Genomic DNA, 17,165 nt, shown 5'->3' with positions numbered 1-17,165 from the left:
ATATTGCTAAGTCGTGTTTTTATTCGGCTCCTAACGAATATGTTTGCCGGCCTCCGCGGCGCGAGTGGTAACGTCTCGGACTTTAATCCGGTGGTTCCGAGTTGGAATCCCGGTCAGGAATGGCATTTTTATACGCTATAAATCATTCATATCATCATCTGAAGCAATGCATAACGGTGGTTTCAGAGGTTAGAAATAACAACAAAAATAACGAATACTTAGTTGTGTGGTTTCAGTGTTACTATTTGTGAATTTTGTTCTTTGCTTTTACATAGCAAAGAACGCTAAATGACCAAAAAACGATTGTTTGGTCATATATATGTAAAAAAATAACCTAACAAAGGATTTTTTGGTCATTATGTAGGGATATTATTTTCTGTGCATTTGGTTATTTCGACTTTTTTTGTTTGCATAGTCTTAAGTCTATCTGGGCTATAAGAAAGTTGGGTATTTTAATTTATTTACTGTAAGTCATCCTTCTTGGTGGCTTTTCTTTTTGTTTTGGTGTTTTTTTAAAATAAAATACAGATGTTTTAGCTGTTAAATATAATTCAAAGAAATTTGTTACTTAATCAGTTGTGATTTTGTTTACATTGGCAACGGCCATACGGGCTCTTTGTGATTGGTCGTTGTGTTTGATAGCGGCCATCTTGCATTGATCTGATTGGTTTTCCTTTGTTTACATTTCCATCTGATTTATTAGCCTCTTATTTATTAAAAAACTGTACAAATTAAAAATATATAGATAGATTTATTAAAAATAGACGAAAACAATCTTTGATGCGGGTTATATATCGTGCTAAATTTTTTTTATCGTGTTTTTAAAAAAATAAAATACAGATGTTTTAGCTATTAAATATAATTCAAAGAAATTTGGTCGTTGTGTTTGACAGCGGCCATCTTGCATTGATCTGATTGGTTTTCCTTTGTTTACATTTCCAAATTAAAAATAGATAGATATATTTATTAAAAATAGATGAAAACAATCTTTGATGGGGGTTATATATCGTGCTAAAATTTGAGCTCAATTAGTGCAGAACATTTCGAGTTTTTGAAGCCGTACACAAACGAACTTAACATTTTTATATATATAGATTTATTTTTCTACATTTACGTCAACTTGGTACTATTTATTTAGAAAGAAAAAAATATGGAAAATTAAAAAAAAATGTATTTATGATACAATTCTTCAAATACAATAAAATAAAATTATCTTAATTCGCAAATACAGTATAATACAAAGTTTATTGAAAATATTCATAAATGCTATCCAAAGACTTACCTTTGTACCTTGATATTTTATTTTGTTTTGTACAAAAATTACCTTTCTGTCAAAAGACTGGTTAATAAATACAATAAGGTAATATATTTAAAAAGTAATATAAAATAAAACTTGTAAAAGTTTTTGAAATAGCTTGAAAAAATTTCTGTTGTCTTGTACGCAAAGAAATACTTTACGGACTGAACATCTGATATGTGCTTTATTTGTTGTACATCCTGGAAATCGACACCTATTTTTAGTGACAGGCGAAGGAAATTCTGGTAAATGAAGAACTCCTTTTCTGCGTAAGGCATCAGGAGGCTGTGGAACAGTTCTTCGGTGTTGCTTATTTTGGTTTTCAGGCTCGTATTCAGAATCCGTGGATTCAGTTTTTTCACAATGTATTAAAAAGTGAGCAATATATTTTTTAAAAGCAATATAATCCGTAACTTCTTTTTTTGGTGTTCCCAAAGCTGTCTCATCTCTTCGGTACTTAATCAAGGAAGCAGCTACGGAAAAATCAATCATGTGCATTATTACACGTACAGTCCACTTTCTAGTTCGCTCTGCTATCCTGTAAAAACTAATCACGCGATCAAAAAAATTTACTCCTTCCATACACAAATTTTATGATTTTTTAATAGTACCAGTATCTTGTGCTTCTGAATGCAAAATATCCAGTAGGGATTCAAATTTAAAAAAGCGATCCATATAGATCGTTACCCCTAGAGAAAGTGTTACCGTTAATCTGGTAACAGCCCTGTCGGAATCCAGGTGATTATAACATTCATCTTCAATAATGGTACCTCCTTTCCCTTGATAAATAAAAAAATCTAGAGAAGTCCATCTGTAGCAGTTGCCACAAAATTTTTCAAAAATTTTTCATCATCAGGCTTCCCTTTTACAAACTGACGAGTTGAAACTTGATCCCAGAAGGGTATAATTTGCTCGTCAACTGATACTTTATCTAGCCTAATATTCAACCGTCAATCATTTCGAACTGACTGAATTATAGGCTCTACTTTCCAAAATTTGTATTTATTTTTTCGTCTTCTGATATAGAATTATCATCTCTTAATTAATATATGATTATGCCTCAAAAGAAAATATCTGTCTCTACTGATATTAACATCAATAGTTGGAATTCTGTAGTCTTGTTCCAAGTACATGCGTATTCTAAGGAACGTAAAGTAGGGGACGTAAAGTAAGATAACTGTAATTCTTACAAATATTTTAATTTCAAAAACAGTTTTCTACGTTGCTGTGGTTCAGTATCTTGATGGGCAGATTCACCTATTCCACTGGAATTTTTTGACTAATAAGCTCATCACTGCTTTCATCATCAGAAAATTTCTCATGATGATAAGGTACATCCAGTGCAAATGTTGGATTGGTATCTTCATCATCAGTTAAGTCACACTCTGACAGATTTCCATCAAGTTCACTTAAGACAAAATGAGTTGTTTCATTTGTAAAGGCAGTTGAACCTAATTACAGAAATAAATCAGAATTTTTAGTAAACGATTTTATGAATGAAATAACAGTAGAATAAAAATCAGAAAAAATTAGGTTAGGCGACAAAATATTTCTTAAAGAATAGAATTTTGGATGCTATGGGCTAAATATAAATTCTGAAGATAATACAGCATACGTAATAAATATTTGGAAAAGCAAAAAATAACTAAAGATTGAAATTTTTATGAAATGTACATAAATACACTAATCGCAAAAGAAGTAAAACATATTTTTGTGATACATGAAATAAGGTAGCTTAAAACCTAATGTCCCCTACAGCAGGCATAAAGGTTTAAACATTTATAGATACAAGAAAAACAAAGAATTATAGAGTTTAATAGTGTAGTAATAATATTTAGAACTTGGTGAACTAGATAAAAATGCCAAATAATAAAGTTATGCACAAGTAAATGAAAATTTTATACTTACATCGTTGAGAAACATGAAATACTTCTTTTGTAGAATCGGCCATCTTGTAGAGGTTAGATCAAGACAAGCACAAATGTCGCCGGCCTCTGTAGCGCGAGTGGTAGAGCCTTGGCCTTTCATCCGGAGGTCCCGGGTTCGAATCTCGGTCAGGCATGGCATTTTCACAGACGCTAAAAATCATCCTCTGAAGCAGAACTTAATAGTGGTCCCGGAAGTTAAACAAAAAAAAAATTAAATAAAAAAGTCACAAATTTTGTTTGATGTTTGTGAAGGTGCTGGACATCTCCCTAGTAACCAGTGAAACACGTCCAATTGTTGCCAACATTGCTAGAAAAATACTAGGTCTAAATAATTAATTGCTGTTTTATGTTCCTTGTCGGGGTCGCTGGAAGTGAGGAGAATAAGGTGTAATTCTTGCTTCTATTTTGCACAACATACACATTTCAGATTATACCTCTCTCATAATGTTCCATGACATACCCACCTCTGATGCAGACGACTGGGGCTCGTAAATGGAAAAGAGTGCAAGTAACAAAACGTTATTTTCACAGGAAGTAGAAAAAACTGTTAGTTGTGTTATTATTTTGAGGAATAATTTGGAAAGATAAGAATGAAATTTATCTTTCCACAACTGTTAATTTGTTTAAGCAGGAAGTCGTGTTTAGTAATTAGTAGTGTGTCACTGTGTTGTTCAATTTTATTTTTTTTAAAGTGGTTAAGAAGAGATTCTTCTGCTTGAAAGTTTTCTTAATATCTATAGACGTGAATTAAATTATTTTTAACAAACGTCTGAAATTTTACGGAAGGTTTTTTATAATTGTTTATCTTAATTAGACAGAATATAATATTTAACTCTGTTAAATTCAGTTCAAGGTTTTATTTATACATCTCACGATTGTCATACAGAATTAACGAATAAATTTAATAAAAATTGTAGAATACTTGTTTATCTTACTTTTGTATTTTGTTATCTGTGCTTAATAAATCTGTAGAAGATATACACAAATATCTAGCAATCAACAAGAAAATTAAATGAACTAATAAATGTAATTATTACTATCTCGACCGTTACTATAATTTTTAATTATGAAAAAATTATTTAAGCGGAATTCTAAAAATTATAATGAATTCAGAAATTATACTTTACCAGCATTTTAAAAAACTACGCTTAAAATCGTGCAGGATATAGAGTAAAGTAGATCAACTAAATAGATCTAGTATGGTTTATATACTACAATGCATACTATACTATTTGATTTTTTTTGAATGTATTGGGAAACCTATTATTCAAATCTGAGCATAAACATTTAAATCAACACTTCTTCCTTGGAAGAACTTTCATGATGCGGGAATGATTAAATCTAATCAGATTTCGATCGTTTTCTGGAAATTTGTACTTATGGATTTTTATCCCTTTTATCACGGTTCACAAAATACCATTATTTCTTTTTTCTTACAAAAAAATGCACCTTTCACGATGTTAGAGCAGAATATCTCCTTAAAACTTCTAAACATACTTGTATATTTTATTCCTTTCCATTTAGCATGATTAAACTATAAGTAATTATATGCCTACTTTTCTTAGAATCATCGTAACGCCCATGCCGTCTGCGAACAACATTTTTAGTTGTTTATACAAAATAATGAGCAATATTTTGTTTTTTCAACAAGGTTAAAATGGACAACATGTCAACAACCTTGTTCTTCTCGTAATTTAAGTAACTCTGAAAACAGGTGTTCTGTTTATTCTTCGCTAATAAGCCTTCATTTATATTTACATTTAGGGATGCAATGTTAGCTCGCCTTCACGTGGTGTATTCTATGTAACGCTAAAGAGCTAACAACCTTGGTAACCAGACAATCAATTGACCTCCTGGCTAAAGCAAATAATGCCTAGCGCGACAGTTAATTCAAATAGTCCTTCTCAAGACCTATCGCAAGGAATCTTGAAACAAGGTTCAAGTTTTGCCAACTTAATATGGAAGGAGTAAGCTGGGCCAAATGCAAGGTTCTATATCAAACTTTGGTAAATAACGATATTGACGTCATAACCATACAGGAAACTCACACTGAGAATGAAGAACAGCTTGCTAAAAGATGTAGGATACCAGTATATAATTTGTTGAGAGTCATACATCACCGTGCCTGTGGAATTGCCACTTATGTCTGTTGAGTATGTTCATCTGTTTAAGATATGGAGCTCGAACATCTACGAAGTTGTCATTAAGATAGGAGAGATAACCATTAGTAACGTACATAAACCTCCTGCTATCGCCTGGCCACCTGAAACAATGCCTACTTTGCTCTATCCAATTGTGTATTTGATGATTTTAATAGTCATCATATACTACGGAAATAGAGACAACGACGTCAGTGGTGACACATTAATGAACTGGGCAAAATATTTGAGAGTATTCCTACTGAGCAGGCTGGCTTCTGACCAGAAAGAAGTTGCACAGACCAGATAATGTCGCTGACGGCTTATATAGAAGCAGGTTTCCAGAAACTTCAGCTGCGTTTATAGACTTCTCTGCAGCTTACGACACTGTCTAGAGACATGATCTTCTGTATAAACTTATACAAGTAATTCCATGTAAACAGACCTTACGACTCGTTGACAACATGCTTGCTAGTAGGACTTATCAAGTTATATTGGGTAGCCGTAAAAATGATGAACGACGGGCTGCCTCAGGGGTCATACGATGGGGCCGTTCTGGCCCCATCGTATTTCAGTTACTGTATCCGACATTCCTGATACTTGATCCCGGAAGTTTGGATACTCAAACAACTGGGTAATAGCCACAGGACAGAGAACTTTTGAAGAAACAGAAGCCATCTTGACATTTGACTTGTCAAGCTTGGGAGCATACTTTCGAAGGTGGAGGCTGAAACTAAATGCCGTAAAGACGGATACGGCTTGTTTCCATCTTTGTTACAAGGCAGCAAACAGACAACTTCGGATTCATTTTGCGGGTAGCCTTCTCCATCATAACACGTACACGAAATACCTCGGTGTTACTCTAAATCAAACATTGTCCTACAAGAGACATCTGTAAAACACTACTGCGAAGCTGTGAACTAAAATAATATCATCCATAAAATATGTGGAAAAACTTGAGGTTCTTCCGACGAAACCTTGCGTACTTCGGCACTTGGACTGGTCTATTCAACCACAGAATACAGTGCTCCAGTCGGCTCAACAGTGCATATACACAAATGGTTGACGTACAACTAAATAACACCGTGCGGATTATAAGCGGAACATTAAGATCGACCCCCATCGTATGGCTGCCTATAGTGAGTCACATACCCCTCCCCCCGTGATCACCGTCGTAAGGCGGCTCTCCTTCGAGAGTATATACGTATACAGAGTAATCCTCGACTCCCCATACACCAAGATATAGCCGATCTGAATAGAGATAGACTGCGATCTCGAAGACCGGCTATGAGAACTGCCGATGAGCTGGCTGCGTTGGGGTTCAGTTTGTCAAGTTCCTGGGAACGAAACTGGGCGGAGACCTGTCTCCTCCGGTACCGGAAACTTCTCTGTATAAGGGAGAAACCTTCCGCCTTCGAACAGCCTCGCAGAGTATGGACGTCAGTCAATAAAATCCGTACTAACCATGGCAGATGTGTAGACACACTTCACAAATGGGGTAAGGCGCCGTTTCCAAGTGGCGATTGTGAAGCCGATAAGCAAACTGTCCACCGTATAGTCACAGAATGTCCAAATAGGGCCGACGACGGAAACTTCAGTGACTTCCTGATGGCAACAGACGGTGCAGTTGAATATGTTTTAAAACTGAATGTGTGTTTGCTATTTACCGTTTGTCTAACCAGGAGAATAATAATTCTTTATTACTCTTTTTATAATTTTATAATTTGTATAGTTTTCATAATTCTCTATCTATTTTTTTTTTTCTATCTTAATATAAATTGTGAAATCATGTGCATGTGCCATACGATAAATAAATAAATATTTACATTTAAAATTAGCACATTGTGATGCTGGTTTTACACCTTCTTTCTTCTTTCCACTGGATATTTCATAAGGTTTCCCAGAACGTCTTGTAAGTTTACGGTTTTTTTTAATCAAACAATTACCTACCGATCTGTCTTCATTCATTTTTATGTCGCAAGTAAAATTATATTAAAACATTTTGAAAGAAAAGAAAATACTAATATTTAACATAATAGAGTGTACAAATTCTAGTTACTCATTTCATTCAATTAAACATTTTAATTATTTAAGAAGTTTGCATTTGATTTGAAAACCGTGTGCTTTTTGAATGTTAACAACTCACACGCTGATGTACATGTATGGAGAACAAGATTAGCATTACACGACAAAAACAAAACAAAGTATCATCAATTTCATCCTTTTCCGCAGAAACAGCTAGCAACATTGAGCTAATGCGCTTTCTTGTAGCAGCCATATGAACTAAAATATCTTTTTCGTGACCTTTTCTACGTTTTTTGGGGGATGTAATATTCATACGATTCAAAAAGGACTTTTTTCGGTTTTTGCTACTAACTCCTTCTTCATTTACATGCTTCAATTTTTCATATTCGTCGGACCGTCCGCATGATGTCATTTTAAATTTATAAAATCTAGTAATATTGAAGTGTAGATCACAACTGGCATATAAAATATTAACACAAATAAAATTTTAAAAGTGACTTTTACTTTGCGACGTAAAACTTATGCGCCTACTTATCTAAATATCCTATTTAAATTTCTCAAACTACAGATCGAAATATTTCAGACTACATACCGATATAAAACCGATTTAAAATTAAACCGTCACCACAACACATAAAACTTTATTTACATTAATTTTTTGTTATCTTCAAACGATTTCTTATATGCAGATGCCTGAATTATTTCGGAATACGTATCCTACCACTCATGTACTGAATAAATCAAATATTAACGTTTGTTTGATCTCTGTCATAAAAATGGTGGAGTAGGATAAAGTTTGCCCTGATCGTCCTGTACTGTTACCGTAACAATTATACTTGTGAAGATTTTAAAAACCAACTTCTGGCGTCTCCAGGAAAATCGCTGTATACACTTTTTAATCGGTTAGGAATTTCTAATACAAGTTTTAAGAGTAATACAACGCTTCAAATTACATTAAAAAACGACTGTTGTTTAAGAACTATAAAACCAGATAAAGCTTAACAGTTTTATTACTGCGCTTTCAATCGTTTATCTTAAGTATGAATGCGAAATTAGATAGTTTATTAGAGTAATGAAACACAGTTTCATTTAAGCGGATTTAGTACAACCTATTTTTAGAGCACTACAGGACCGCGTGCGTTTTAATAATCGTCTTTTAAATACGAAAAATGATCTGTTAGCTAATTCAGGGAAGAAAATTACTGAACCTACTTTTTAAACAACGTAAATATATATTTACCAGGACATTATTACAAAATTGGTAAAAATTAATAGCCCTTTAAAAACTTGAAAACAGACGGTTACTTAAAAAAAGACAATAAAAACCCGTACAACAGTCTTAGCCATACATTTTTTTTACCGCTTCATTTCAAAAGGACCATGATCCCCCTCCAGATCTCCTGATCTCTCATCACAACTTTTTCTTAACTATATATAATAATAATCCTCGTACCATAGAACAGCATAAAAATGGAATTGTAAAACTTACAAGTACATTAAGAAAAGAATTCGCAAATATGATTGAAACTATGAAAACTTTTCTTGAGGTAGATTTCTTGGACGTTTTCAACAATTGTTTTAAAATTTTATTCTAAAAATAAAGAAAGACGTTTTAAAATCAAGTTAAATAAAATCTGTTTAACTAGTACCTTTGTTATTATTTACTTTTATTTACTGATTTATTAATGCATTTTTTGGATAGTGTTACTTTTGTACCACCGGTATAATATTATCAATCACAACTACTAAGGTCCGTAGTTACGTGTCCTGGAGCAGAGATAAATTAATGCACCTTTTTCTCAAACAAGTACAATGTAACCCCTAACACTGACTTATATAACATACACTAATGAGATACTAAGTAATAAAACTAATATAAAAACCATGTTTTATATCTTTACCGACCATAGATGTGCGTGCACTTAATATTACTTTCTGAGTTGTATCCTAAATGAAAGGCTAGTTTTGTTTGCCATAGCGAGAGTAGACGATGCATAATTTTGATCTATTCTAAATTTATAATTTTACCTAATAAAATATGTTGTGAATTTGGTAACAAATAAAACCAGTCCTATAACAGAAAAGATCTGTGAATATTTTAATATTGAACGTTTTATCGGTACCGTACAATCCAAATCCCTATCAAGAATTCACCTAGCCCGGATTTATGCCATATAAAAATAAAAGAGTGCTGGCGGCATGTCTACCAAGAAACTGTCGAAAAATCATAAAAACACTGGTTTTTTTGGGCTAATGGATAATTTTTCATATACGCTCGTAACTTCTGCGTGGGAAATGAAATGGATAATTTATAGCGTTTGAAAAATGCAATGGTCTGACCGGGATTCAAGCCTTCGGTGTAACAGACTGAGACGCTAAAATTCCATCACGAAATCAAACTACATACCAAAATTAAATATTTTTAAAAATACCAAATTAAACAAAATAAATTTGTTGAATGCATTTTAACCTAACTCTCACTGTATTAAATATTTTTTTACACGACTGCCCAAAAAGGAGTGTAATGTATTTAGGGTGTATTATGTATGTTCCACCGTAGCAGCTCAACGGCCGAGCCGATTTAGATGTATGATCCCACGTTGGAATCCTTAAGTTACCGGGAGTGTCATAGACTATATATATATATATATATATATATATATATATATATATATATATATATATATATATGTGTGTGTGTGTGTGTGTGTGTGCAAACTTTAATGAATTGAATTGTGAACTGTGAGCCTGTATCACTGTTAGTTGGGTTTGAATTGAATGATTCAAATCAATCGAATGAATAATATTACAAAAGTAATAGAATTAAATTTACGTTAAATAAAATAATATAACATATATTTTTAAAATTTCTGTTTAATAATAATGGGATTCCCTTGGGGACTGGGTGTGAGGCTAGAGCGGTGAGGTGATGCGAGGCTAGACCAATCATCGTCATCAACTGGTAACAAACGGGGTGTCCCTGGGGCGCTGATTTGAGAGGTGAAATGATTTGCTCTTATAATATCTCTGCAAATAATGATCCGATTTAAAAACTTGCAATCGGGGTATTTGTTCATAGGTTGAATGCTAATTTTCGTATGCATCAATTTCACTATTATATATCAACAGATCACGGTTATTCGGATATGTTATTTATTTTTGCAACCAATCTTCCAATTCAAAATTCAAACGGGGTATTTACGATATAATAAAAAATCACGATGGAACCAAAACAGAACAAAAATTAACTGATATACTCAGAAAAATTGAGTGGCTTGTGCTACGCCGAGACCAGCTTGAGCCCAGCGAGCTCCCACAAACGGTCTTTGTAGAATTTGATGACTGTACGAATATAGGCAATGCTATCGACATCGGATTGAGGTTCGAGCCCACTATTGTCAAATTAGATGCTTTAGGGGGACAAGGCAAAATGGAACGGCGTATGCTGCCACTAATATTGTGCTGTGTGTGACTGTGCTTAAACTACAAGGATGTGCCCCAGATAAAGTTCGTAGATCTGTAGCACTAAGTCGCGTGAGACAATTGGAGCGTTACTAGTTGTTTGCATCCCAGAAAATTTCTATGTGATCCGCAAGATAAAGTCTCTCGAAGAACTCAATCGCTTCAGAAATTTGTAAGTTAAAATTGGTATACGCCAATTAAATAGATAAATTGAAATCTTTACAGTTTCCTCATTTGGTTCAATATGTTAATCCATAAGTTTTCGAATCGTAAATTTTTCTCGATGATCACTACTAAGTACTAAATTATAAACACAATTATAAAAATTAAAAAACCATGAATGGCAAAAAATTAAAAAAAAAATCACCTGTATGTACTTCCTGCCTGTAACGCGTAAAATAAAAATAAAAAAGATGTCCTATTTATCGCCTAACAGTTAGATATTTTTGCATTAATCTCGCCCAGTTCGGATATTTTTGGAATAGCGATTATCCAGTTACGGTGATCAACAATGATTTTGTTAAATGAGGGTGAATATTATTATATTATTTATCAACTATGTAGCTTTTGTTTATTTATTACAGTCCCTTAATTGTTATCACATTGAATTGTTAGATATTAGTCATCATGTTTATTATTTACACACTAATTAAAATGAACAAGAATGTGACTCTTCATCCTATTTTCATCTTAGTATAAACATATCATCCACTCATTAGTTATTTCTGTCTTTATTATATTTACTTGTGCAAACTAGAGAAGTATTTTTAATTTTCATTCTAGTGCGTGGTCTCGTGTGTTAATATTCAGTTTTGTAGATAGATTTCATATTTATGGGTATATGTTGTTCAGTAAAGTGGGTGCATGTTTATTAAATTAGTGTGTTTATAAAGTGTTTCTTTTTAAACAATATTAATTACTGTAATGCGTTAACAATGCCTCGCAGCTGCATAAATCATCCAAACAATTTCTGCTACATCTGCGGTGAGGTAACGTTGAAGTCTAAAAATAAATGTAACCCATCTGCAAAAAGCTAGTTTGAACTTTATTTGGATGTGAATTAGGTGATCAGGACAAATCTTGGGGTCACATATTTGCTGCGCATCTTGTAACATTGTTGTCTGGTTGGCTAAATGGATCTCATTACATTGGAATTGCAATTCCAATGGTTTGGAGGGAACCGAAGGATCACACCACAGACTATTTTTGTGTAATAAAGATATCTGGGATAACAGCTAAAAGTAGACGTACTGTTAAATACCCTGATATTCTCTCTGCCGTGTCGTCGGGTACCACATAGCCTTGAGCTTCCAATTCCAGTACCACCAGAAAAATTTAACTCAGATGAAGATGAAAATGTCAAATCTTGTGCTGACTTATCAGACGATAAAGAAAGAAATCCAAACAATTTAGAAAATAGGTATACTGAACCCCAATTAATTAAGCGGTCGGAATTAAATGATCTGGTTTCTGATCTAAATCTATCAAAGAATGAAGCAGAAATACTAGCATCAAGACTGAAAGGATGGCATCTTTTATAACAAACACTAAAATAAGTGCTTTCCGTGACAGACAGTCAGAATTTGAACATTTCCTCTCTCAGTATAAAAACTTAGTATACTGTAATGACGTCTCAAATCTTCCAGTAAAGAGTACATCTTTACTGGAAGCTTTGAGACGTATGCACCATCCTGACGAATGGCGACTTTTTATTGACTCATCAAAGCTTAATTTGAAAGCTGTTCTACTTCACATTGGAAATAAATATCCATCAATACCATTAGCATACATTGTTTACATGAAGGAATCATATGAAAATATGAAACTTATACTGAGCAGGATTCGGTATGAGAAATATTATGGCACATATATTGAAATCTGAAAGTAATAGCCCTTTTACTTGGGCTGCAACTTGGATACACTAAGTTGCTTTTTGTGCGAGTGGGACAGCAGGGATAGGAAAAACCACTACATAAAAGAGCAGTGGCCAAAGAAAGAGGTACTGACTGTAAGAGAGAAGAAAGTTGTTAGTCAGGCATTAGTAAAACCAAAAAAAGTTTATCTTCCCAGGTTTATTCAAAGATTTTTGAAAGCAGTGGATCGTAAGGTGCAGGGTTTCAGTTTCTAAAAAACAAATTCCCTAATATACGCGATGCTAAAATAAAGGAAGGCATATTTGTTGGACTACAAATAAGAAACCTGAATGAGAGATCCGGCGTTAGAAGAATGTTTGAATGACTTGGAGGCTACTGCATGAAAATCGATTTTAAAATATGGTAAAAAAATTCCTTGGAAACTGTAAGGCCAGTAACTACGAGAATTTGTGAGTGAACTCACAAAACTGCAAAGAACCTAGGTTTAACATATCACTCAAAATACGTTTCTTACATTCACATTTGGATTTTTTCCCTGACAACCTCGGCGCTATCAGTGATGAACATGGAGAACGGTTTCAATTTGCGATATCTGCAATGGAAACAAATACCAGGGAAAATGGAATCCAAAAATGTTAGCTGATAAATGTTGAAATCTAAAGGGGGATCTACCTACAGCAAATTACAGCAGAAAATCCAAAAGAAATAGATTTCAGACAAGCACATAATGCATGTAATGTATTGTCATATTATGTTCACCATACGTTTTTTGTTTTAAAAGAAATGCCAATTACAATAAAACTGAGTCCGATAGAAAAAAATTATTAACATATATGAAATCAGCATAAAAAATACTATAAGAAGCAGCCATTCACTCTCATCTAACAAACAAAAAAAAAATTTTGTTGACTAGTGTTATTGGTCACTTTTCAAGTTGCGGCTATTTCATTCAACAATGGCAGAAGAACTGGACTTTTGATAAAGTTCGTTTCGCTAATCTAAATTGTAGTATATTTTTTATTAAAACAATTTTTGTGGCAGGTTTTCATATTTTAATCTCAATTAAATTTCACCTTGTTTTTAAACAGACCTTCGTTTTTATCTTTATTTTTTTTTACTTATGAATTAATTTACCACAGAAGCTTAAAAAGAAGTTTTTACGTGGGAATATAAAATAAAAATATGTACCGTATGAAAAATGCCATCAACGATCATGATTCGAACCAGAGACTTCCAGATGAAAGGCCACTACCACTACGCCAAGGAAATTCTCTTATTACTACTGTTTATTAATACACATTCATATTACTTGATAATTCAGTTAAATTATAGCAATAACAATATATATATATATATATATATATATATATATATATATATATATATATATAATTGAGCCTTTAAAGTCATTTTAATTGTTCGTTATCGGATTTATTCGAATTTTATCTCTTATAGTCTTGGATAAATTTAACAGTTACAGAAAAGATTTATTGCCGATGTTTATTATATTAAATTCGGGACAGATTTCAAAAACGTGTAATGTAAAAAAAAAACATCTTCCCGCATAAACTTTCAATTATTGTGATGAATTCATCAAATTAAAAAGTAGTAAACAATCGAAGAACGGTGAGGGAAACGCGTGAGATGTGTTCTTTCATTACATGAAGAAATAAAAAAGTATTTTATTATTTTGACAAATAGTAAAGTTACATATTATTTAGAATACATTAAGCACGTATCCTAACACTAGATACATACTTCAGTTCAAATATGCGTCTGACATATACAATCTGTTTATACAAAACTAATATGAACCTTTCATACCTAAATTTCATAGGTTAAATTGCCAAAAATAATAACGTAATATTTAAAAATTATCTATCAATAATAGAACTCATAAAAATTAGTACAACTCACATAAAATAATAGAACTCAAATAAATTTCCATTTGTTTGAATATTCAATGATTATTATTAATTAAATAATAATTTTTATAAACATAACAATATTTTTTTCTAGGTAAATTAGTGTTTTTGTTCTATAAACGTGCCGGATTTATGTGAATATTTCTAACTTCATATACTAGTATGAACAATCTGCCCTTTATTCTCAATTAAATAGTTTTTATCTATCTGAAATGAAAATTAATAATATATAAAACCTCTTTCTATTTGACATTTACAGAAGTACATTTAAATGTTGATTAACCTAAAAAATGTAACTTTGTCATTAAAATTAGCCTTATTAATATACAAATTTAAATAAATAAAACAATAAATATATTTTTCTTACTGATAAAAGATAAATAAAAGTAAATATACCTGAGTTGTTTTTTGTTTTCCACCGGTAAATCTATAATAAACACCGATAAGAGCAGAAATTAAAAGAGTTAATGCACAAACCGCATAGTCAGCATAACCGAGGGTGTGTTTGGCCAGCATTGTAATTAACCACTATATTATAAAGCTGAAATAAAATTAACACATCGTACATATATTATCCTTATTCACAATAAAACAATACAGATCATTATTAAATAGATTCTAACCCTGTAAATCACAAATAATTATTTCGAAATATTCCTGCAGAAGCGGCTCTAAGTATTACTTAGTTTAATTTTTGTTGTATTAATTCTTTGTTTTGGTAAAATGTATCCCAATATAGTAAATGCCTAAAATTATTCTTTAACCAAAGGAGAGTAAGATCTATCTGTGAATTGAAACAATGTACACATCATTTACTGTTCTGATGAATTCATTCAATTACATCGTTAAAAAAACACAGAGTGACTTTGAATTTTGGATAATAAAACATACAAATTAAGATAACGAATAAAATCTTCCATTTAAATTAGTGATAAGATATTTTATTCTTGTGTACAATTAAAACGACAATTTTTTATTTGACATGGCAGTCAACTGGATTAATAATTGAAAAAGAAACAATAATAAATTTAATGTAAAACTAGAAGAAAAAAAATCAGATCTTTTTGATTTGATTAAATAGATTTTTCTTACAAATTAAATACTTACATTTTTTAATGAAAATAAAAGATTCTGTTAAAACATCTCACAATATTCTACTGGTAATAATAAATAAGAAAGTAAAAACGTTAACTTCAATTTAATAATAAAACTTTATAAAAATCCGATAATCGATAATAAATTATATGACTGATTATCAATGAAGACCAATAAGGCGCCCGAATGACAATTTGAATAGCTGTTATGGCTTAATTGGCCGTTAAAACACAAACCAACCCACGCAAGAAGCTAACAAGTGTAAAAAAACACGCAAGATAAGATACAAGACAGAATATTATTAAGTGATATCATACAATTACACATCGACCTAAACATTTATTTTAACGTAAAACTGAAATACGTTAATAAAAAATTTCTTAATATTGCGAAATTTGCGTTTATTCACGCGCGCGCGCGCGCACATACACAATAAGAGCAGATTATGCATTTTCAGGTCTTATTAATTATTTTAAAACAAACTGTTACTTTATTCAGTAAATCGACATTATATATATATATAGTTCTGCGCGTGAATATATTTTTTAAAGTTTTTAAATAAAATCAATTCTATCTTGAGCAGTAAACAGTATTAGCTGTTTTGTTTGCGTTTTTTATTTATTTTTTTGTCTGTCAGGCGAAATGAATGCGTTTCAGAGTTTTATCCCACCTTCTTTTTCTATATTTCATCAATGTGTTTGTGCTGTTTTCTATTAATAAAATCAAATTACTAAAAAATCCACAATACTTAACTTATTATTTTTCACCTGTATAAGTAAATAAAATAACAAAAACGTGACAGTTCGTGCTTTTTTTTATTAATTCAAATTACTAAAAAATCTATAATATTTAACAGAACGCTTTTTTTGTCTTCAGTCATTTGACTGGTTTGATGCAGCTCTCCAAGATTCCCTATCTAGTGTTAGTCGTTTCATTTCAGTATACCCTCTACATCCTACATCCCTAACAATTTGTTTTACATATTCCAAACGTGGCCTGCCTACACAATTTTTCCCTTCTACCTGTCCTTCCAATATTAAAGCGACTATTCCAGGATGCCTTAGTATGTGGCCTATAAGTCTGTCTCTTCTTTTAACTATATTTTTCCAAATGCTTCTTTCTTCATCTATTTGCCGCAATACCTCTTCATTTGTCACTTTATCCACCCATCTGATTTTTAACATTCTCTTATAGCACCACATTTCAAAAGCTTCTAATCTTTCCTTCTCACATACTCCGATTGTCCAAGTTTCACTTCCATATAAAGCGACACTCCAAACATATACTTTCAAAAATCTTTTCCTGACATTTAAATTAATTTTTGATGTAAACAAATTATATTTCTTACTGAAGGCTCGTTTAGCTTGTGCTATTCGGTATTTTATATCGCTCCTGCTTCGTCCATCTTTAGTAATTCTACC

The 17,165-nt window shown here is 32.1% G+C and overlaps 1 protein-coding gene across 5 annotated transcripts in view; it reads right to left on the bottom strand.

The window, feature by feature from the left end:
- LOC142318798 (putative sodium-dependent multivitamin transporter) overlaps nucleotides 1–17,165 on the bottom strand; it is a 122,282-nt gene that overhangs the window by 56,184 nt on the left and 48,933 nt on the right. For 3 of the 5 annotated variants that reach the window (XM_075355286.1, XM_075355287.1, XM_075355285.1), the window contains one exon: nucleotides 15,046–15,190. The exons of 1 other annotated variant lie outside the window; for it this stretch is intronic. In XM_075355286.1, the coding sequence (XP_075211401.1) occupies nucleotides 15,046–15,165 (120 nt within the window). In that variant the 5' untranslated portion in view covers nucleotides 15,166–15,190. Of the gene's footprint in view, nucleotides 1–15,045; nucleotides 15,191–15,756; nucleotides 15,953–17,165 lie in introns of those variants that run through there. One more of the 5 variants, XM_075355288.1, reaches the window with a different exon arrangement.

Source organism: Lycorma delicatula, chromosome 2, assembly GCF_047948215.1.
Source record: "Lycorma delicatula isolate Av1 chromosome 2, ASM4794821v1, whole genome shotgun sequence".
Lineage (NCBI taxonomy): Eukaryota > Metazoa > Arthropoda > Insecta > Hemiptera > Fulgoridae > Lycorma > Lycorma delicatula.
This window is presented reverse-complemented; position numbering and strand designations above follow the sequence as displayed.